Here is a 24811-nt window from a genome sequence, read left to right on the forward strand (position 1 = left end):
GAAATTGTGACCTCGGACTTGGCTGCAGAGGTAAGAACAAAAAAAAAAACCCCACAAGATTTAAACTCAGACCATGTCCATAAGTGTACGGCGTTATCCCCATTTAAACAGGAATCACATCTCCATGACAACAGGCTTTTCTCCCCACCTTTAAATCCAGCCATTCAGAACTTCTGCCTTGAGGTTCAGTCGGCCACATCTCATGTAATAGTTTGTTTCAAGCATACATTTGTGACTGCACTCACAGTAATCAACTTAGAGAGATGATAATGACTAGTACTTACAAGAGGTGACGATCCCTGGCAGGTTAACTTTCAAAGTTTGAAATAGTGAAAGAAGTTGCTTGTGTTGATGCTTTGTGCGCATGAGGCAGGTGTTTGCACAGGCGTGCTGTTATGTCTGTGTTTTCTCTCCTAGCAGCAAGCTGCAGAGCCCAGCTCTCCGCCAACAGGCAGAGACACACACAGAGGACGCAGCGAAGCTTGACCACGTCTCCGAGAGCACATAACAAAAGTTTAGCACTGGGTCAGATCATATCTCTGGATCCAACGCCCTTGCGTATTTGTTATCTGCTGAATGACGCGTCCTATCTGATGTGACACAGTGGCCCAAGCCGCTGACCGCTTTTATTATCCTCCGTCCCACAGAGCGACTAAGCCGAGGCGAGCAGCTGCTGCGTTCGCATGCTGTTATCGTTCCTTCTCATTTAGCGGCACAGCGAACCTCATACCCACCATCCAGTAATCACACAGGCATTCTTTAACAACTGTGTCACTTCTCTGCTGGCTTTGAAGCGTGCAGCTTACACAAACCCAAATAACTCATGTAAATGTTTGACATGAAGACAAGTTGTGTTGAAAGAGGCTGTTGAAGGAGGGTGAGGGAAGGCACTGTGGGCCCGGAGAGGCACTGATTAGGAGTGACTCTGCTAACAAGATAGCAGCGCAGGTGCCAGTTCAGCCTTCCAGCGGCCACACACTTGTCCAAATGCAGGACGGGGTTCTTTAATCTCCATCTTCATGTTTGTGAGCTCAGTGATTGCCCCTATACCCGGCACTTCCTTATCCTGCAGATACAGGAAATCACTGTTAGAAAGTTGTGCTAGATTAAGATAAGAGGGAGAACCACAGCTGCTCTCAGATAGAGGCATCTGGATATAAGCCAACTCCATTCCTACTGTGTAGATTCAGTGAAACCTCTGACTTTTCTCGTAAACTAACTGTATACAAAGAACTCATCTGAAAAATCGTCGCGTTTTGTGAAATGTACACACAAAAAGCTGGTGTACAAGAAGATACTTGTACTTTTTGGGGCTTTTTTGCAGCTTTGTCTGGACACTTTGTAGGAAGGTGCAAACTCATTTACACCCAACAGTTAAATACCACACAGAAAGTCAATATTTAAACATTTAAGTTGCAACTTAAAGAGCTGATTGGTAAAAAAAAAAAAAAAAATAGCTGTAACTAAGTAGTAATTTTCCAGACTTATTGCAATCAGACCAAAGCATCACCCACAGATAAGCCAAGAATATTCTCTAAGTGCCAGCGATTGGCATGTTTGCAGTAGCAAAGTAAATAGAAATCTGCTGAAGCAACATTACAGTAGGATGAAGACAGATTGGCACATTTCTCCCAGATCACACAGCAGACAGCAGCTGTCCGTATGCTCACGCTCACCCTGATTCTCAGGAACATCTCACCTTTCTTGGCAAACCTAATAAACAACAAGGGAAACTGTGGGCAAGAGAATAAATACACCTTCATCATGTTCTGATACCAATACTAGTGTCAGAAAAGCCTCCGATACTGGCTAAAATACGTTATCGGGTACCAGCGAGAATGCAAGTCAATGTGCCGAGCCAACACCACATCATTTTTAGTTAACTTTACAGTTTCACACTCGGACAAAGCAGCAGTTTTCCAAGAAATCGATTCTTCTTTGTTGCTCTAAAACGGTAGCCTACGCAGGAAGTTGCGCTGTGCAGCCACTAGCAAACACTGTTTTAGAGTGGTGTTTCAGATAAATAATGTAACGACAGCTGTTTGCACATTGCCTTTTTACTGGTGGGACATTTTGCTCAGTATGCAAGGCTTTCATTTCAAGGGGTGACAGGAATGTTAGAAAGTGTAGGAAGTGTTATTAATTTTTTTTTTTTATGGTACAGTTAAATTAGATAATAAAATAAATATTCTATGGTATTCATGTATCTGTTCATGTTTTACAAAAGATTTGACCTGAGCCATGCCAGACAACAATGACAGCAACCGTATCTCATACAGGGTTAGTAGTATGCTGGTAATTTTATTTAATTTTTTTGAACGCACTGGTATCGGAGCGGTACTCAGTATCAGCTGATGCGCAGGTTCAGGTATCAACAAGGACAAAATCTCTAACTTTCATACATGGACACTTGAATATTTCACTGACTAAAACTTGTGTCTGAGACTTATCATGTCGAGTCAGTCTCTTAGACCTGCGGCTCTGTCGCCTGCGGTGTCTCAACTCATTACTATACCTTGTTAAAAGTTGACCCAACTCCCAACTAGGCGACCCTTGCAATTTTCCACAGAAAAGTCTCTGAGGCTGTTTTGTGCGGCGCTCCATCACTGCAGTTGAAATGAAGTTTGTCTTATGAAGAGTAATACTGGAGTTTTCCTCCTCCTGCATTGACAGCATTCAAAATATTTGGCCAGGATTCCTGACAAGTGCTGCCTTTGATGTGTGAGAGCATGCCACCTCTCCCGCCCCCTCTTAAACACCCTAATTATCACTCCTGCCACTTCGGTGTGTGTGAACTAACACACCTCTTTCTGGCGGGTTGGAAACAGCCTGGGGACACTGCTCAGGTTGTGCAGCTTGTTTGTATAATGTGCCAGGGGCTAACGGGATATTTGTGTCACCGTCTTACACTACCTCAGAAGACTGAATCAAACCCTATTAACACCACATTTTTCAATTTAGTGTCAAATAGGTCATAGCTTGTGTGCTGCAGCTCTGGCGCTTCACTCTGATCTCACTGTGATCTTTTGACAGGAGGACGCGCTGATGCAGTGGCTGCAGTTTCTAATTATCAGCTGCACGTTCCACAAGGGAAAACCACAGACCCGTGAAGTGAGCAGGTGATTGCTACACACTTCGCTCCACATTGCTCATCGCTTCCCTCCCTGTTCTGTGTCAAAGCAACAGACTGCAAACTTTTGTCTCTTCCCATCACCACCCCCCCACCCATCCTCCTCTTAAACTTCAGCAGTGCTCTACAGGGAGCAATGCAGGCTTCAAGCAGCAACACGCTCTGCGCTGTCACTGGCAGTGGCTTGCACTTTTAATTTACCCAATCTGAAACCAGAGAAATATGCAACGGGGTGGAACACCCATATCAGTGTCAGGTAGCGAGTGTGCGCTGCGCTGTCAAGTGCCAGGATGTGTATATTTACTCCCTCTTAATTCTCTTTTCTCTACGATGTTCTGTTTAAACACACACACACGCTCTGGAGTTTTCCGTGATCCAATCGTCAGCCGATGCTTCTTGTGAATTTGCCAGGAAAAGTTATGAGCGGGGTGGGTTGTGTACTGTTAAGTCACGCTGACTGCAGTAATCGCTCCTTAATGAGAGGAAGTTCTAATGTTACTGAAGCACACGGCAGGGGAGGATGCATTAACAGCTGAATATGATACATAAAATCCAGTCTCCTCTTTCCCTTGTGTCACAGGATGGTGGGAAACCATTGCGTATAAGACGGCATTAACTAGCGGGCTTTCTTATTTCTGGAGACGTGATCTTGAGAGTGCACCGCGTGCCAGTGAACTTTTCCTGTCCAAACATATTTCCAAAGTAAACTTGGCCCGTTGGCTATTAATTTAAGATGGAGAGATATGCTATAACATGCAGGCCTGCAGCCCCGGAGATCACCGTCAGCAGCCAAGTATTCTCTCAGGAGGAGGAGGAGGGCACGCTCAGTCTGACAGTGAGGCATGTTTCTCCTCCATGTTACTATACCTCATTTAACCAGGCAGGCTTACAAGAATACATTGTTATTTATAATGGTCTGAGGAAGGGGCTGCAATAGGATAGTGGACCACATCCAGCACTTCCCAGAACAAACACTATATTGTACTGCAGGCCAGTGACCAGCTCCACTGCAGCAGCTGAGGGTTTAAGCATGAAACACTCCTGCACAGATCTGCACGAGGACAGTGTTGCATTTACCAAAGCAGCCTCACACAGCAAATGAAGAACTCAGTCTCAAGAAATGAATCGAATGCACTGCAATAAAAACGTATAGGCCAATAAAATAAAAGAAACCATCTGTGTACTTTTTGCTATTTGGCTGCTCGTTTTACTGTTGGCCCAGCCTCAGTGCTACTGGATAGACTTCACCGCTCACACAATCAGTGTTTTCTCATGCAGACACTGTATTTGTGGCTGAGATTTTGCAGTTGTGCAGGCAGAGAGATAAAACAGTTAACCTCTAACTCTCAACCTCAAGCCGGTAGCATTTTAGATGGATGCGTTAAGGCGTGGTGTGTGTGAGGATTAAGGGCTTTTTAAACGGTTTAAGTCTGTTGAGAGTCTCGTGAGTATTCCCTGGAAGCGCCATGTACTGTACGCCAAAAGTGTGCCAGGCGATGTGACAATCTGATTTTATATTGTGATGGATCTTGAAGACGTCCATGATGTACTGTACGTGGTCTACGTTCACAAGCCGACTTCCTACTAGACAGCTGTGCTCATCAGCCAGTTTATATCACGTGTCTCTATCAGAGGATCTCTTATGTGTGACGTGATTGAAAAACTATTCAAAGTGAGATAGCAGCATAGCAAAGGAGGATCCGCTTCTAAAAAAAGCACTTGACGTCAGTAGGGTGGCAGTGGGCCCGACTATACACACTAGAGATATTTCCGAAAGCAAACTTATCTGTAAAAAATTTTTTTCGGGCAACAGTTGGCACTTCTGATGGTAATGCGATAAATCTGATCTCATGTCAGTGCAACCCCACTCGTGTGTTTCTCATGAGGTCCCGAAACATCTGTAGCTATACACAACATTGAGCAGTTGGCTCTGATAATAGCATTAAATTAGATTGTGTTCAGGACTCATCTTACTCAGCTCCCCTGTCCTCAAACACCGGCCCAAACCTTTCCTTGCGGCCTGAGCAGAGCGGTGACTTGTGGGAACCGGCAGCGGGCCGTGTCGGCCTGCAGCACCTCGAGATGCTGGGAGAGAGGAGAGGATTGTCTGAGTTCAGCAGACTGAGGAAAATGGACCGGATCACCTCTCACTAGTGGACTTAGAGTTCTGAGCTCCCACTCCTACGTAATTACTTTATTTTCTGTGCACTTTTACACGTGCACTGCTGTGCACATGAATGACAAAGCTGACCACTGACCGCCTCTTATTTCCGTGCAAGTGCGGGCGTGCTCGCATATGAAAGTACCTGTATGAGTAAGGGCAGAGACATTGAGTGCGAGGATCAGGTTCCCTCACCGGCTTACTTTCACCTCTAATAGAGCCATTGCCATTCCACTGTGGTGGGGGGTGGGGGGGGGTGCGGGGTGCAGTGCAGTCCCGAAAACAAAGCCGCCGCTGTGTGTGTGCAGACCCCCCAGAGTGACCCTAAACCGTACGCGCAGTAATGGGCTACTTTAAGAGTTTGTCTGGCTCTAATACACACACTTGTACACTGCTCCCAGCCTCTAAATCTCCAGGATAAGACTGTGTGTGCAGAAAATGCTGTCATGCCCTAATGTGGCTCACAAAGAGCACAGTAGCTCAGCCTCTCTGAGCCTTTCCTGTTTGAAAACGTAATCTCCCGCAGCGAGTTTGTAGCATGTAGTGTAGGGATCTTTTTCAAATTTAACCAACCTTTGTTTTTGCTCATTTGAAACTTAGTAAAAGTAGCTTAGCAAAAGCCTCCTTCTGGGAATTGCTTTAACACTTTAACACAATCCTACAAATTGCTCTTTATCTTCTCTACATAGATGCCACAAGAGCCTCTCCTCAGCATCATCTTTGAGCAGCTCAGTCTCTCTGACTGTGGCCCGGTGTTTGCCTGGCAGCAGCCTCAGTCCAGGGACCTGCTGGGCTTGTTTTCCACAGACAGCCTGACCTCCAGAGCAGCGTAGAGCTCAGTCTGCTGCTGTTATACATCCCTCCATCAACATTTCATATGAGCACAAAGCCATGTGCCCCTGCCTGAGGCGAAGGTTGACTTTGGGTCCGAGATGAGAAAGGCTGACAGAATAGGGAATGATGTAGAGACGGTGGAACGCCTTAAGTCTTTTATTTTTCATTTCAGCAGTTTCATACTTATGGTGTCAGAAGGCCCAGTGGCATTTAGGCTTTGGCTTGGGCTCCAGATGTAAATCCTGTGCAGCAGTGCCTCTACAGAGCCCTGAAGAGTCTTAAATGGTTTAAGATACTTGAGCTCTGATTCATCCAGTCGTAATGAAAGAGCAAGGGGAATTCTGCAGGTGTGATTTCTTCAACCACACCATCATCTAACAGGCGTAGCTCTCTTGTGATGTAGCCTACATCACAATTAGATATGGTGGATAAGTGCGAGGAAAGACGTGCCATTAAGAGTTCATTACAGTGAGCCATGTTTTTGCGGTGATGTAGAATTTGGACAAGCTGTGGAGTACATCCACACCAGACTGTGTGTGCATTATCAGATGATTGTGAGATTAGATTACATATGTTTGTTTCTTAACGTGCAGCTCTGTATGGGGTTTGCTGTTGCTATGCACTGTTCACATTCCCTCCTCAGCTGACAGACGGTCCCATCCAGCCTCTCTCTCCGACAACAAACACACACTGAGGAGTCGCTGACAACCTGCTTCAGGAAGGGCTTTGACCGGCCCTCGGAATGTGTGTGTGTGTGTGTGTGTGTGTGTGTGCACAACTCATTCTTATCCGGTCCTGTGTGTTTCACTCTATCCCCACACACACATAAACACAGCTAGAGTGTATTGGGACTCATCATTCAACTTAAGTCTCCAACAAAAATAATCACAGGCTCCGACCACATGTTGCCGCTCCTCTGCGCTGGGCTCTGACAGCTGTCAATCACTCTGCTGACCTGTAAACATTCCTTCGGTGGGCACAGTTATTAAATCAAACTGTACAAATATAGCAAATCTAATGCTATTAATCTTTGCTTATTGACGTAACCCCGCGTTAAATTTAGATCTGGCTGGAAAGACTGGTAATATCAGATTCCATAGGGAGACTGTTTAAAAAGGTCTCTATTTTAAGGCCCAATGGTGGACATGTTGATGGCTTTGCATGCTTTGGTGTCCAGACCTCTTCCTCAGAACCACCTGACAACCTCGCAGGAATGTTTCCCAGTCACTTCAAACACACTGAATATGACCGCACATGCAGAGCTTGCAAAACATATGGCTGTTTGTCAACCGTCCGAAACATTTCGTCTTATTTTTAAAAGTCTCGGGTGTTGATTTTGAAGTCCCGACACCTCCCACGTTGACGACGTTTCACACTTCCTTCCTTTTAATCATACACTGGCACACCTTTGTTCTGATATGTCAAATGTAAACAGTCAAAACAAACTGTTTCTGACAGTTTATCCTCTGGTTTCTCTCCACCACATTTTGGCTGCTAAATCAACACAAAGCTCAAAGTGTGGTTCCCTGTTTCAGCTCTCTGTGGTGGTCTGCTGGTCGTAGAATAAAGCTAAACAGTGAAACAGGGACTTTCCTGCTGAAACCTCAGTGTATGTGAATGCCACCCTCTAATGCCTCTTCCCTATAGATAGTGGGGGAGTGTGTTTGTCTATGGCGTGGCATGGGGCCTGTGCTGTCTTAGCGGTGGCCTCTCTGCCCTGCCTGTACACAGTCGCTGAACCAAGAAGAACATATCAAACAAACACTCCAACACAGAGCAGGAGGAAGATAGGGTTACTCTCGACATGAGGGGACGTGTTGACTGCATTGTGATACCAAAGGCGCGTACTCCTCTGACCTTCAGAGAGTGGCGTCCAAACAGGGATGCAAGAGTTTAAGTCTACCTCAGTAAATCCACTTTACCCAAAACAGTAAACATCATATCTAACTGTCAAACTTTTTTTCTGCCTGGAAGTCACAGACAGACGATGATGAGAGACTCTCTAGATCTTCTGATCCACTCAGGCGGTATTAAGACATCAACACAGCGTGACAGACACTCAGTAGCACTTGTCTCTAATGTGCGGTGTTAAGTTACAACAGTGTTGGTGGAAAACCATCAGATAACTCCACACGGGCATGCAGGAGTGGCATGAGGAATGTGTCAGTTGCGCATGCATATGTGGGCGAAAATATGCGTGTGCACCACAGCTGTCATTAATGGATATATTCCTGTCTCCAAACAGAGCTGAGATCCACCGGTACCGCTCATCACTTCGCCTACCTCCTCAACACGTCCGACTACCGGATCCTGCGTATGGACGAAGACCACGACCGCATGTATGTTGGCAGCAAGGACCACATCCTGTCCCTGGATCTCCATGACATCAACAAGGACCCACATATCGTAAGACCCATTCCCACTTCCCCCCCCTTCTTAACTCAAACTCCTCTGGCCTCTTAAATGGGCTGTTACACTGGGATCAGTGCTTACAGCAGCTGCCCCCAGGGCAAAATGTTCTGTTCTTTTGCCCCATAGACAGCAGCCATTTTGGTTAGCTCACATTTAGTTTTTGTTGTCATTAAAAGTGTAATTGGGTTATGACAATCCTAACAGGACTAATATTAGCCTGGGTGGATTTCCATTTGCAATTTAACCTCCTAAATCTGGTAAATAGAGTTTGGATTGTAACTATAAAACGTCCTACGTTTCCCGCCCTCGCAGATCCACTGGCCAGTGTCCGAACGAAGAAGGATGGAGTGCCTTGTGAGTGGGAAGGACGCCAATGTAAGTACGCGTGCTGACAGCGTGCGCAGCCTCAGCAGGGTTGTTCAGCTGAGATGATATCCATCAACTTGATAGCTTGAAAAAAATAAAATATATAGTTTTTCAAAAGCGTTGCATTCAAAGCATACAGCTACCTCCATCGCGCCTTTAGGTTTTAATGCAAGGAACCTGCTTGAATGGCACTCACCTGTGGGGCTCAGACTTGGCCCAGTAAAAACGCTGGTTCCCTTCTGTCTAGCCAAATAGACAGGAATGGATGGAAGCAGAGAAGCCAATCTCACCATCCTCCTCTGTGCCAGGCCAGGGTGGGAAGCACAACACCACTGGCTGATAGTTTGATATATTGTCCAAATATAGTTAGAAGCACAGTGTTACTGGTGTATTTTAAATGAGAGTCACTCAGCCTTAGCGTTCGGTAAATCTGCAGGAGGTGTACCAGTAAAATAAGGCCGTGACTGCGCCTATTAGATGTTTATTGCAGCTTAATTTACTCCAGTCTTTGTGCTTCCAGGAGGAGTGTGCAAACTTCATCCGTCTGATCGAGCCCTGGAACCGGACTCAGCTGTACGTCTGTGGGACAGGAGCTTACAATCCAGTCTGTACCTTTGTCAACCGTGGACGCAAACCTCAGGTTAGGACCAAAGACCTGAACACTGTACAGGAGAAGGTGATATCTCAGCGGCTTTCTCCATCTGCATCGTGAACAGCATAGCTCGGCCTCCTTTTTTCTTTCTCTTACCCAAGCTCTTACTCTCCATCCACCTTACATTTGGTTCACTTTACAATGATTTCCCTCCATCATTAAGCCTGCTCATGGTACCTTGCCTCTGCGTCTGGCAAATCAGCCAACACAGCCTCACCAGCACACAGCTGTCGTCCCCAATGAGCTGTTAAAGCTGTTCTGTTTAGTCTCAGCCTCTAATGGGACCTCTTGAATTTCCTAAACCAAGCCAGGCATCACTACCTCGCCATACTCCCCTTTAACACCTCACTCTTCTTTAAATATCACACTTGTTCCTTAATGATGACCAGGGGACTTTTAAAAAAGGGATAAATAAAAAGTAAATTTCCCACTGGACTTTCCCCTCGAGATCACAAAACAGCGCAGAGAACATGCGCCCACAAGCGCGGCTTCCACGAGCCCCTTGTTGCGCACGGATCCTAAATGACCCCATACTAACGAAGGCCTTGCATCCATTCACTCACCTATCCATCCGCCCCTTCATGCATCCATCCAGGCCACCCGCCAGCCGCTACCATGTGAGACGTTGGGTAATTGGAAGTGGGAGCTCCCATTATGGGGTGCCAGTGGAATGTTCCAGTTCTAGTCCATTAATGAGAGGGCTGTTATTTTCTCCGTCACATTGAACAGACAGGTCTGAGTCGTCCCCCCGCGAGCACCTCTCTCAGCTGGGCTGGGGGGGGTGGACCATGATTGCAAAAAAAAAGATTTAAATGATAAACTGTAAAGACACACCCAGACATACATAAGGAGAGTTTCTTTTTTTTTTTTTGTCATAGTTAATTCAACATTCACATGGATTGTTGTCATATGATTAAACCGCTGCAGGGTATATCCACAGGGTGCGTTCTCAAGAGCCTCAAGTATGAGTCTTGTAGCGTTTGTAAACTGTAACAGTTGAATGTTTTACTTTGGCAGCAGCTTTGAAGGGAACGTATGTAGCATACTGTGAGAGCCTTTAGTGACTCAACCACAGGATACAGAACTATTATTGTTGCCTTTTCCACCATCTGGTCAAATAAAGCTACACACATTCCCCACACAATCTTGCACACACACATGCATACACACCATTTCCCTCATGCACTTATGCATTATATTAATTTCAGTAGTGTTGGTTCGGGGAGTTTCTCACCGTGTGTAGAAGTCAGGACAGATTCATGCGATCTGCAGGGAGGTCAGGAGGAAGGTCCTTACTCCTTCGTCATCAGTGGCGTAACATCCAGACTGTGTTGCTGTCTCCTGTTTTAGACGTCCATGTATCTACAGATGGCCCAGGCCAGAGGAAGGGCTAGCCGCGCAGCCGAACCCAGCGCGGTGCACGAGACACTCGGACTAAAGGTGCGATGTGGGCCCTGTCTGCACCGCAGCCCTGCGTACTGCCTGGGCTCGTGGTCACCAGCAGCATGTTCCCTGTCTTTGTGTCTCAGCTCATTTTTGTCAACACCATCTTTAACTTGACCATCGTTTGTTTTATCTCCGTAACATTTAGCATGCATCCTTTCCAGTCCGTGCACAATCTGTTCAGTTTTGTGTCATGTGGAAATGCATTTAATTACATGTCATTTTCTCACGTGTTTCACTCATATTTTCTTTGTGTGAGCCTCATTGTCTGAGAAACCTTTTCTTATCCATCATTGTCCTTTTTGTGCTTTTGCGTTTGTGCTAAATGCCATATTTTGCATGAGAGCGGGATTTTCAAGTGGAAATGGCTTCTCAAAATTCTGTTGACTTTTGCTGGGCACACATTTAATTACACAGGCTTTCACTCCTGTTTGACGCATGGCATATTCATTATTTATTTAGCATATATATCTGAATGGACATGAACAACAAAGCAGCCTAATCATTCATCCCGCTTATCTGAGACAATGCAGGATGTCCCACCCATCAGTCCCTCACCCCACCGAGCCCTCCACCTTCTGTAGGAATGTGGTGCAGTCGCTCCCACAGAGGCGGCAGGACTAGTCAGCATCTGACCCACTCCCACAGCAGGCTCTGTTAGCCCAGAGCAAACACCAGCCATCTGTAGCCAACTAGCTGTGCAGCAAAGGAAATAAAAGAGCCACATACTTGAACATGTCTCCGCTGTTTGATCACTCCAAGCACTTTGAAACTCAGAAAGGGACTTTTGAAGGGCGTGAGAGCTTCAGGTGAAGTGGGACACTTTTAAAATGTTGCAACTTTTTTTCTTCTCTGATTTTTTTTTAACTGATTTTTTTTTTTTTTTTTAAATATGTTGCAACTTTTCTGAAGGGTCATATTTTAACAGCAGGGTTGTAAAAACACGTGCAGGGCACAGTTTCCCTCCGGTACACATAAATGCTTGTGACCTTTTTTTTACACGTCAACATCTGGCGAGTGAGCTGCCAGCACCTTCGCATTTGCACATGTGGTGATTTTAATTTTGTGGTGAGTTTGGCACAGTGCCATATTCTCTCCCCCGATTTAGTGCTGATGGACAATGACAGAGATGTCTCCGTCTCTGTCCCCGTTGGGAGTGAAAAATGGTGATCGGACATGCTCCGGCCTGCGAGGCTGGGCTACAGGACATGTCATCGCATGCCACTGATTCATTTTCCCCTTCTCTCATGCACAAATTCCTGCCTATCACCTATCAGTGCTTGCGTGCAGCGATGCCACGAGCTGTGAGCATCAGTCATCCAGCCTCCATCCCAGGCTTGTTTTCACTGTGCTGGATTACAGGTGTCAGCAGCAAGACTACACAGCCATAGGCACCAAGAAGCTGAGAGATATTTGGCATGCAGCTTATTATGCCAGGAGAAGCGGCCCACAACACATTGTTTTCCGCAGTAGAGTGGCATGGAGATGGATTAGGAATTCCTGGCTTTTCCCGCATGTATTTTTCTGTATGAACGCACGCTCATTATTCCAATACTTCATCCCCCATCAGGCCGTGTAGGTCCCACAGGAGCCAGAGGCAGCTCATTTAGCCTACACAGGGGAATCACAGTGACAAGATGAAGAGTGCTGAATTTATTGCTATCTCCATATGATTTTTCCATTTTAGGAAGAAATCTTCCATCTGGAGCCAGGCAAAGTGGAATCTGGGAAGGGAAAGTGCTCCTACGACCCGAAGCTCAACAGCGTGTCAGCTTTGATCAGTGAGTATCGTCTGGGTTTGGTCACTTGAGGACACAGTCCAGCCCAGCTCATTTTAGGTCTTCATAGGCAACGGCGGTCTCATCCCATATGGATTCTTCATCTTTTATCTCCCGTTTTTTTATATGACCCTTGCACCCTGCTTATAATTTATATTTTTTTTGTCCAGAAAGGTCAAGCCAAGCGTCCTCTTTCATTCTGCGCCGATTTCCCACAGTGAGCTGCTTAGTCTAATCAGCCTAATCATTAAATCCTAAGGAATTCTTCCTTGTTAGGGTGTAGCAGAATAACATGTGCCTATTAATATGTGAATCATTCACAGGGGAATTAATGGCTTGCAATCAAAATATTTGGGAAAAGCTTTTTAGTGATTATGTCACTATTTATAGATAAAACAAAAATTCTTTATTCCCATATTTACCAGGGTTCACACAGTCTTATTTCCCATTGAGTATTGAGTATTTTCACATTTTAATGGTCAATCACATACTTACGAATCATCATGATTAAAGGAAAAACCTGAATAAATGAGTAGAGAAACATAACAAATGTAGATAGTTCCATTAAAGGCCATTACCATATCTCAACCCAGTTGAGATTTTGAACTGACGTGTTAGACAACACTCCTCACCACCATCATCATCAGTCATCCCACCACTTACACAGATTTGGAGAATCTAAGCAGCACTGAAGCTTCTCTGGAAGCCTGTGATATTCAAGGAAAGTCAATGGACCAAAATATCAAAAATAATTCAGGTGATCTACTTTAATTGAGTAACACCTCTGTATATCTCCATTTTCACTCAGTATCTATCCATCATGACTCAGTAAAATAACATGTAACAAGGCCCAGTCTGGAAACTGTAACTTATCATCTGCTGTAGTACTCATGAAGTCAGTGTCCTCTGTCCCTTTGCCCAAGGTCACTCAGTCAGGTCCAGACCCCACAGTTGCCACCAGTGAAAGCCGATCTCTCTGCGGGGTGAGACAGCGGGTGTAAATCACTGGCACTGCTTTCCCACATTAGCACAGTGCCAGCTGACCAGTATGGAACCAGTGCTGTCATCCAAGATGGATTTAACTCCCACCTCCACCAGTTAGCATCGTACAAGGGACGCTGTTGTTAGTGTTGATAGGGATTAAGAACCCTGTACCACAGCAATAGATTTACCACTGACCACTTACTGCTCAGCTCTCCACCACATTAGACATCCCATCATCCATGGACATTTTAATGATGTGTCATCAATCTCCATGTAGCTCTGCCGAGGACCATGACATTGAATATAATGGTGGTAGGACAGTGTTTTTTGTTTCCTCTGCTCTACCTCCTGCTGTCTCTGTACTCCATCCTAAGAGCTCTGACAGTCACACCTGCTCTCCAGTGGGGCCCTGACAGCAGCTGGAGCACCAACACCTTGCCTTCCTGTGGCTTAACAAGGCTGTTGTGTACATTTGTCAGTCTGCACACATGGATGTGCTCATATTTTATGTGTTTATGGAGTGCACGTGAGGGCTGTGTGACCGCTGGGTTCTGTAATGATATATTTTCCATCTCCTCTAAGTTTTTAATGATAGTTTCAAAGAAAGAACAATGTAAAAGGAGACTGAGTACAAGGAAAATAAAGGGAGGCAGTCAACGTACTGCACTTATTTTATTTTTTAAGGCTAGAACCAAATGAAGAGCCAGAAAATGATTAAGTGGTTATATAGTCAGCAGATGTTTACTAGCAGTTGTCAAAGTTTCCACAGGAAGTTCCTTGAAAGAAATGCTAAACTCTTAATGACAGGAGAAAGTAACAGAGATCATCTTTAATCCCAGAAAACATTCATTCATTATTGAAAACTTAATTGTCTGTATTTGTTAAATTGAGGCCTAATTCTTGTCTGCAGTGACAACTACAACAAAATGTCAATGTTTTACTCAGCTCACCTGCTGTGCACTGATTAAAACTTAGGTAAAACTTAGTAAAAGAAGGTCCTGCCATTATTAAATGGAATTAAGGAAGTGTTAGGGATGATTAAGCAGTGTGTTTATCTGCTCTTACAGAAGCCATGAATGTAAGCTTGTCTGGCTAACTGGCTTACTTCCTGCACTTAAGTAACTTAATGTTATTTCTATTTATTTAAGGTAAAGGGCATGTTATTAGTTAACTACATTATGTGGACAGGTTACAGGTCACATTATAAAAGTTATTTGTTCAGGACTGGAATATTGGACTTGGTTAATCCTCATAATCAAATACTTTATTTTGTAAATCGCTGTTTGACATTATTGCTTGAACAACAGTTAAATCACAACTTTACTATTATAATTTATTAGGATTATATTTATTATTATTATTATTATTATTATTATTATTTGTACCGTGCTAACAGTGGTATTTCTATCATGAAATACATGAACAATGTTGTTCTTTATTTCCATGAATCATCACTTAGTGACTTTTTACCTTCCATATTACATGTTGCACATTGTGTGCAGGCTTCTCGTTTTAAAATGAGTTAGATTGAAACATTAAAATGTTGGCAGGAAACAGACTTCCATACTTTTTTCATCTCCGCTAGCTATTTACAGGTAATAATTTGTTTGATTGAAATGAGGAGCTTGCATTAGTTTACTAATCATGCGCTGTGGTAGAATAGGAAGAAGGAAAAGACGGACAGGTGTAGTAACAGTAATGAACAGGAGCAGGCCTTAGCAAATAGTCAAATAAACACAGTTTCCAATTTCCCAGTAGTTTCCCAACATGGTCCTTTCCAGAAAACGTTATTAAAATTAAATCTCAGTTCTTTTGTAGGAAATTTAAGGAAACTAAAGTGTTATAAATTATGAGAATGTTAATTATGAATAAGGAGATGAAAATAATAATCCTGACCACTGCGTGTCTAAATGAAGGCTAATGTGTAAATGATGATGTTTTTTTAATGGAATGAAGAGTCCTGTGATATTCGGCTCTAAATATACTTTTTGAAACAAAACCTTTGGTATTTAGTGTCAAGGGTGGCGTTGGAGAAATGTCAGACTCAAGGAATTTCGCTAAACTGAGCTGTTTTCTCTCTTTCTCAGATGGTGAACTGTATGCTGGGGTCTATGTTGACTTTATGGGAACAGACTCTGCCATTTTCCGTACTTTGGGGACAAAGACTGCCATGCGAACAGATCAGTATAACTCCAGATGGCTGAATGGTAAATGTGCTATTTAGCCTGTAAACGATACATAGGGCCTTCATCCAGTTTATACATATTTTTCTTGCATGACTTTATAATATATAATCCAAACACGGCTCAAAATGCATAGCTGACAAGGAAAGATCCTGGTGCACGCATGTGTTTAGAGTAAAACAGGAAGTGCTGACAGTTTATTCATGATTTCTGCTCCCCACAGACCCCACTTTCATCCGCGTTCACCTCATCCCCGACAGCGCGGAGAGAAATGACGACAAGCTGTATTTCTTCTTCCGGGAGAAGTCCTCCGAGATGGGCCAGAGTCCTGTGACCCAGTCCCGCATAGGACGCATCTGCCTGGTGTGTACACATTGAGGAGTGTGTTTATTTTAGGGTGTAAACATAATGAAAAGAAAACCTGCATCGATATGGAAAACAGGCTGGAGTCTCCTGAGGCGAGTCACCCACTGCGTTTGAATGTTTACGGGGCGCGGGACAAGTATTTGGCCAACGCTGATGTGCTGGAATCCACATGTGTCTTTAACCCTCCTGTCTACAATGCATCCCTCTGTCTGTGAGGTTGCCCTCTGAGCTCTGACCCCGTGATCTCCTGACCTCTTCTCCCTGGTAGCCCTAAAACACTTGAAGCTTTTAGTGTACAGAGAAGAGAAAAACTCGCTGCCCCTTTTTTAAGTCCTGTTGAAGTAGACGCCCTCCACAAAGGCCTGTGTGCCGTAGGAATACAAAGCGAGCAACAAAATGTCTCAGAGCTCAAGCTTGCGGGGCGTCTTTCTGAGCCGAGCGTGTGTGCGCTGTAGGAGAAGGCGTGCGTGCATGTGTGAACATTACAGTGGGTATATGAGTACGGGTATGAGTGAGAAAATGTGCCGTACGTGTGCTCGTCGCCTCAGCTGTTCACCGTTGTATTTATTTGAGGGGGTCAGGCGCTGACCCGGCACACAAACACTCATCCCTCTCTCAGCGGGCTCGGCCTCGGCCTCCAGAGACCCGGGCCCGTCATTCTTACTTCGCCACACATCTGGATACTCTTACTGCCATTCTCTGCACCCTGAAACACACTCAGCCGTACTGTAATTACACTGCAAAGTATGGAAACACTTCCACTCCCAAAAGTGCACAACCTCCCTCCCTTTTAAATTGAAATATAAAAATATATGTGATTTCTCATCAAAGTGTGACATTCTCTGAAGATGGTGGCTCTGGAAGCACATACTGGTCTCAGCTCTTTCTTACTGGGATGGATTCTGGCCTCGCTCCAGCACAGATGGATGTGTCTAAATAGGAGGAGACAGTGTTTACCATCTCATCCCCCCTCCCTCCTTTTAGCTTCCCGGTTTTGCAAACCAACATGTATAGTGTGTGTGCGTGTGTGTGTGTGTGTGTGGGTGGCTCCACCTGGGTTTTTTTTCAGTAGGAGGACAGAGGAGGATGTGAGTATGAGCGAGTGATGGAGAAACTGTTCTGTGTCTACTCCACCCTTTCAAATACAGAATGATGACGGGGGCCACTGCTGTCTGGTCAACAAGTGGAGCACCTTCCTGAAGGCCAGGCTCATCTGCTCGGTGCCCGGGGCCGACGGCATGGAGACGCACTTCGACGAGCTCCGTGAGTACAAAACCCTTCGGACCAGATCATGCTGTGGTTCCTCTAACTGTTTTCAGCTGAAAGGGTGATGGGTGGGTCACCTGGTGTGGGTGTGTGTGTGTGTGTGTGTGTGTATTGACTTCCTTGTCAATCAGACATGCTGTCAGCACTGTGATGTCTTTTTCTTGGATTTTTCTTCTTCTGACAGATTACATCAAACACATCAAGGGCTGCAACAAACAATTGATTTCAAAAACATTGATTTCTATAAAATGTCAGAAAAAGGTAAAAAAGTCCAAAACCCAAACAGATTTAGTTTACTATCATATAACATATACAAGGAGAAGCCTCAAATCCTGACATTGGAGAAGCTAGAACAAGAGAATCATTGGTATTTTTGCAAATAAAATACCTATACATGCTATTGATTATCAAACCAGTTTCCAATTGTTTTTTCTGTATATCCACTAATGGACTACTTTTTTCAGCTCTTAACACCTTATTTCATGAGATCAATATTATGTTATGTTATAAATGGATAAATGGAAATGATTATGTCAATCAGTGAAGTAGTACATTTTTTTAACAAAGAAATACCACTTTTTCTATAGGATTAATATTATTATTAGTATTATTAATACATCCTTAGCCAGGACCTTTTGTTCCACCCTGTTTTTTAAAAGAAACCAAATCTCTTCTTTGTGTCGTTAATCATTTTGACAGTCGGTATCGAATGGCAAAGAAAAGGTACAAAAATGACACGACTGGATTTATCTCAGACATATTCATTTTCAGGTTCCTGTCATGTATGATCACATCTGAAATATTAAGTAGAGAACAGTCCACTGCAGGGTCTGATGTTTCTACTACAGCACCTGCCAAGGGTGTACTATACACACACAGACACTCACACACACACACACACACACACACACCAGAGCTCAGTTCTTCGCCCATATGGCAACCCACTCCCATCACATGGCCCAGCATTACGGCATGCTGTAATGTGAATGACACACGCGCAGTCCCACTGCTGTAGTTGTCATTTTCTTTCAAGATGTCTTAAACAAAAGTGTCTGTTTTTTTTATGTGTGTGTGTAAGGGGAGGGAGGGGGAGTGGCCTGATGGCGGGGAGATCAGATCACCGAGCAGGAATGTCTGTGACTGTGTGAGACTATGAGCCTCTCCAGAGGAATCTCTTTCTGTCTCACTGGTTTAAAATAGAGGCACAGAGTGATAAGGGACTGATGCGTGAGGCTACTGTTACTCTGAACTAATCTCAAGAATGAAAAGTGCCATGACTGTTGAATCTGATGATAGTTAATTTTGTCTCTTTATCTCGCTGAGGCACTCCTTGCTTTTAACTCAACCTGCCTGTCGTTCTAAAAGCTGTTTTGTTTTGTTCAGCAACTCCAAAAGTGACACACACTCGAAAAACTCTGTGGCCTTTTTCGTGTGTGCGGCCACTTCACCCAAATGGCGTGAAAGCGGTTCTGAGTGGGAATGGGCTCACTTTGCCATTACGAATGGGAGTTGTGTCTTTACCGGTCAGGTCAGTGTTGACACAGGCGTGCGGTGCGGAGCGGCTCTGTGTGAGCGCTGGAGAGTCGTCATCTGTTGGAGCTGATGAGGATTGTCAGGATATTGCCTGGATAAGGCTGTAAATGTGTAGCGGAACAGACTGGTGAATGAAGAAGGACAGGCATGACAGCGTAGACATGTCCAATGAGAAGGAGAGACACATGCACACGCCAGTTTGCGGAGCAGCCACCCCTGCCAAGGACTACTAGAGGGGACAGTAAATTGGATATGATTGAGTTTCATGCTAATGGCTTCACATTTACTGTCTAGTTTGAATGTTTATAAAGCTCTCTCACTGGAGGGTTTGTCTTTACAGAGGAAAGTAGAGATTTTAGGATTTCACAAGGGCAAATGGGTCTTTAACTACTGCGCACTAAATGTAGATCATTAAATGATTAGTTTGACATTTTGGGAAACACGCTTATTCGCTTTCTTTTGCCAAGAGCTAGATGAGAAGATTGATATCACTCTCATAGTTTAACATGACGCTACGGTCAGCAGCCAGTTAGCTTTTAGCAAAGAGACTGGAAACTCGGGCAGCAGCAAGCCTGGCTCTGTCCAGAGGTAACCAAATCTGCAAAGCTCATTGATTAACCCTTCATGTCTTGTTTGTTTAATCTGCTCAAAAACCAAAACGTTTCCCTGCAACCAGGAGAGGAAATCACTGCGCCTGACCAACAAATATTTCCAAACATAACCTCCCGTAAAATCACAAATTGTGTGTTTTATGCTTCAGTCATATGGATTAAACAAACAAGCTCTACTGTGTTCATTTGAGAGCTTTAGAGGTGCTGGTAGGGGACAGAGCCTGGCTAGCTGGATCTCTCAGTTTCAAGCCAGGACAATTTTGGAAAGTTAAGTTCGCCACATTTTAGTTAAAAAAAAATCTTAAACATTCCCCCTTTCTTTAAGAATTTTATTAAAAATGACTTTACAAGTGATTACTGAGAAGCTTGTTGAAATGTCCAGACCAGCTGTATTCCTGGCCTGGTAGTCTCAGGTAGAAAGACATTGTGGCAAAGCACGCCTGAGACCTGGGGAGTTTTTACAGTTGGAATATGTAATACTTATTGGCTGAATCAGACAAATTGATTTGAAACAGTGTAATAATGTTTTTTTTTTTCCTATAATCATCACAAGAATAGAAGACACAAATGCATTTTAGATGAGGTCTCTGATCAATAGCTAGAGGGATGAAAACTCAGAGAGAAAAGAGTCAAATAGAGAAAAAAGGGAGAGGCGCAAAGAGAAACAGACAAAACAGACAAAACCCGAAGGCTGATCAAGCAGAAAATTTCTTTGAGGAAACGGGATGTACGGCCGCTGAGATTTTATGGCCTTGCAAGCGTGGAAAAGACGGTTTAGGAATCTTGATCCTTTCCTGGCTGTTAATAACATGCAAGATCCCCCGGAGCTAAGTCGTCACTGCCCTGTCAGGATGGCTTTTATTGCAAATCACGTAGCCGACCCCCCCCCCCCCCCCCCCCCCCCCCCCCCCCCATGTTTTCTTGAAGTCATGAGCTGTTTTTAGCGATTGTATGTGATAGCTCTGTGTTGGCCTTGGTGGTATCTTTCTGCATATGCGTGCACTTGCGTGTTCCTGCGTGCAAATCCCTAATTTCTGCAGTACAACGGCTGTATGTCATGTCATCATCTGTTGTGTGACACCCATGACAGACCCTTGTGCGGGGTCCATGCTAACCCATGACCATTACATTGCTCCAGCTGTGACAGCTGTGGAAGACGGCATGATGGTGTGCGTGTGCATATGCGTGTGCGTGTGGGTGTGACTTTGGGGAATTTGGTAGCTAAATTGGAGGAGAAGGGACAATGTGGCTGCTGGGTTCTCAGTTTTTATCCTTTTCTGTAGGAAACAGCTTGCAGTTGTAGACAGTCCCTGGAGGAAGGCTGGACTGATTCTCTAATGTCCACAAGAGCAGAACCCAGCACTTCAGAGTAGATCAGATTCAAAAGACAATGCTCTTGCCCCCCATGTGTCATTCTATCTGCACAGCAGTCTGACAGCTAATTTCTCATGCTGGTCTATGAGGGACTGTGAGTGCATAAATCTGAATTTGTATACTTTTTTCAGGATTTGAATTACTTCTCCTTCTGTTTCACATTTTCAAGGCATTAATAGTAATATTTTTTTGTTTTTCTCTCTCCGTCACTTGCTTCTTGACTTTCTTGATTGCGTCTTTACTCCTCTGTCATGTACCTGCACAACTAGGTTGAGAGAACACTCTCTGTTTCCCTCAAAGGCCCTTGTCCTATTGTAGGCAATGAACATACCTACTGGGACTAGTATTTAGGTCACCTACCAAACAGGAGAGAGACTTGTCACCCATCACGTGTTTGGCTCCTTGTTATTTGTTTCTTTGGACCTTTCCTTGAGTATCAACAAAAGGATGATCTAAATCAGGCAGTGTCCGATGTCAGAGCCCTGTAGGACAGAGTACGTGAGCGATCATAATTTACAGACCTCCACAATTGGCCAGAAGAGTCTGTGATGAAGTTCTCCATTGGGAGCGAAGAGATATTTCCTTTCTCTCAAAGTGGAAGACATAAACTATGGATGCAGGAAGAGGAGAATCCTGGAACATCATTCTCACATTTTCTGTCTCAGGAGGTTCAGCAATCACAGTGCTCCAGTCTAGACTGTAGAGGGCCAGACTGTTTGAATTAAAAGGCCTACTGTTAAATATTATGGCTCTGTGTCTTATGTTTGTATTGAATGCTTCGTTTAGGATGGTTAGTTTCAATGTGTTTTCTTGTCAATAAAGCCTTCACCTCACATGTCCTTCCCGAGGCAATGATTCAGTTTCCTGTTGCACAGTCGATTGCTGTGGTTTTACATCTACCGTTTCTGTCAGCAGGATATGGGAAACGCAGCAGGGCTCTCTGGAAGGAGGAAGAGTTTTTACTTATTATTAGTTCTGTTAGGCTGTTGTTTAATGTTTCTCTTCCTTTTAGTTTTAAGGCACACTAGCAACATGACTCTATAGGACAGCAAATGTTGGCCTGTCAGTCAGTCAGTTTTTAGTGAAATGTGTCTATAATTATTTGAAAAATAATTATAGACTTTATTTATTATTTGAAAAATAATTATAGATTCCCATTAGTTCCAGCTGTACTTTGTGTTTAGTTGTATAATGTAAGCATGTTAGCATACTGAACTAAGATATTTAACAAGCTAAACATTATACTCTGTTTGTATTTAGCTCAAACCACCAATGTGCCTGTAAATACACCCACACAAGTCTTGTTGCACTATACTTAACCTTACCCTCTTTGCACATCCATCTTTGCTTTTAATTTGGTTATCCTATCCTATCCCTCTTTATAATAATTAATATGCTAAACTAAGATGGTTAGCATGGTATTAAGCGGCAGCGTATTAGCATTGTCATTATGTGTATGTGTATGTATGTTAGCATGCTGGTATCTTTGCTTTTGTTTATTTGTTCATCCAACACCTCCCTCTTTATAATACTTTGTATGTAACTAAGATGGTTACCATGGCATCACACCATCTAAGCAGCAACATGTGATCACTGTCATTATCAGCATTTTAGCATGCTGTCATTAGCATTGAGCTCAAAGTACTAAACTGTGCTGTGCTTACTCTTATTATGAACTATTACAGCCAATCCAAAGGCAAATAGTCCTCCACAATCACACAAACATTTAATAAGAAGCGGAGAAAATTCTCACATGAACCCTGACCCTTTTTCTTATGGTGCAATTATTAATTTCAGGGAATCTCACAATAGCATAAAGACACAACCCAAGAGCCCACTTTGCTAATTATCCAAATCCAGTAGTGGGTCCCATGTGTTTTCAACAAAGAAGGTTCAGCCTCTGTGTTAGCGCTCCTTTCCTTCCAGAGATGTATAGCCTAAAGGTCTATCTGGCTAAAAGTGGTTGGATTGACTGAAAGCTGTGTAAATATTAGTAAAGACGAGCACTTGTGCTGTAGAGCGTGATGTTTCCTTCACTCGTTCTTTACACTGAGATGGTCTCTCTCTTTCCCCTTACAGGAGATGTTTACATACAGCCAACACAGGACACTAAAAATCCTGTGATATACGGAGTCTTCTCTGTCTCTGGGTTAGTGTACTATAACATATGCTGTATATGCACAACAGTAATAATGGGCTTGAGATAAATTTTCCTGACGTTTCTCTTCTACTGCTTCACAGTTCTGTCTTCAAAGGCTCGGCAGTTTGTGTCTACTCCATGGCCGACATCCGCATGGTCTTCAACGGACCCTTTGCCCACAAGGAGGGTCCCAATTACCAGTGGGTGGCCTACACTGGGAAGATCCCCTACCCTCGCCCCGGCACGGTAAGCCTCACCTCATACTGACCCTACACATGAAAATCCCACAGCAATAACAGTAATTTCTGGCATAACGTAATGTTTTCTCTCTGACTTAGACTTCAAATAGAAACCATATGAACAAACTAAACTAAAAATATTATTGCAGGGCAAGCTCTCATTATGTTTTATTCATATGATTATATCCATTTATTTCATGGATACTCAGACTCTAAATGCTTCTCTCTCAGTGCCCTGGAGGTACGTTCACCCCCAACATGAAGTCCACTAAGGACTATCCAGATGAGGTGATTAACTTTATGAGGAATCATCCAGCCATGTACAATGCCGTGTACCCGGTACACAAGCGCCCCCTGGTGGTTCGGACCAACGTGGACTATGAGTTCACAACCATCACTGTGGACCAGGTGACAGCAGCAGACGGCAACTACGAAGTGCTCTTCTTAGGAACTGGTGAGTGTTTATAAACTTTAAATTTCATAAAAATGAGGGAAGGAGTCAGATCTCTGTTTTTTGTCTGCTTATAAAATCGTCATAGCTTTTTTTAGGGGCCACTTTTAAGTGACTAATGTGAACATGAAGTCAGCGTGAACCTGTGAACCCTTTGATCAGAGTGAGAACAGTGAATGACAGTGTCAGTGGGAAGCTGAATAATGGAGAAGAAATATCCCCCCCATGGAAATAAATCCCATGTAAGTGGAGGGCTTGTCTCGTTTGCAATCATTTATCATCAAGAGAAAAGCATTCTTGCCTTTTGTGCTCGAGTGGAAATTTAACCAATCAAAGGGTTTGTACCTCGCTCTGTTCACATGAAGTAAACAACAGGAGATTTGTACCTGGAGGGCAGGGGTGGATCAACAGCAGGAGGGAGAGAAAAGAAACAGAAGAGGAGAAGAGGAGCAGGAGGGGGCTACAGTTAGTATATCCATCACCTTAATCTTGCCCACTGGTGTAAGAAAGATTATCTGTTTGTCTGCATGGCTTGAACCTTTAATAAGACCTCAGGGTGACAGCAGCAGCCACAGCACAGTGCGCAGCCCTCACAAATTGCACATGACGCCTCTTAACTCGCTTCTTTTGTTCATCTGTGCATTACGGGGAGGACACTAATGGGTTTGTGTGCGATGGCAGCCGCTGTGGAGGAATGTGCGTCCTTTGAGCTGCTGTCAGAGGCAGCCATTCAGCCCCGCGTCGAGGCTCTATGCAGGAGCCATAATAAATCTCAGGTGTCCTGCTCACAGGAATGCCGAACTCTTTGCAGAAATGAAACATGCCAGAGAGGGCCTTATGGCATCCAAATGAGTAGATCAGGGTAAGAATGAAGCTGTGGATGACACA

The 24811-nt window shown here is 44.1% G+C and overlaps 1 protein-coding gene across 4 annotated transcripts in view; it reads left to right on the top strand.

Annotated features, from left to right (window-relative positions):
* The window catches only part of sema3fb (sema domain, immunoglobulin domain (Ig), short basic domain, secreted, (semaphorin) 3Fb), a 60533-nt gene that overhangs the window by 28689 nt on the left and 7033 nt on the right, over positions 1-24811 (top strand). For 2 of the 4 annotated variants that reach the window (XM_056401318.1, XM_056401310.1), the window contains exons 3-13: positions 8371-8531; positions 8850-8912; positions 9424-9543; positions 10906-10995; positions 12686-12779; positions 15848-15967; positions 16167-16306; positions 17458-17572; positions 23173-23242; positions 23335-23479; positions 23704-23926. In XM_056401318.1, the coding sequence (XP_056257293.1) occupies positions 8371-8531; positions 8850-8912; positions 9424-9543; positions 10906-10995; positions 12686-12779; positions 15848-15967; positions 16167-16306; positions 17458-17572; positions 23173-23242; positions 23335-23479; positions 23704-23926 (1341 nt within the window). The remainder of the gene's footprint in view (positions 1-8370; positions 8532-8849; positions 8913-9423; positions 9544-10905; positions 10996-12685; positions 12780-15847; positions 15968-16166; positions 16307-17457; positions 17573-23172; positions 23243-23334; positions 23480-23703; positions 23927-24811) is intronic. The other 2 variants (XM_056401336.1, XM_056401328.1) reach the window with 1 other exon arrangement.

This window comes from Seriola aureovittata, chromosome 2 (assembly GCF_021018895.1).
Source record: "Seriola aureovittata isolate HTS-2021-v1 ecotype China chromosome 2, ASM2101889v1, whole genome shotgun sequence".
Lineage (NCBI taxonomy): Eukaryota > Metazoa > Chordata > Actinopteri > Carangiformes > Carangidae > Seriola > Seriola aureovittata.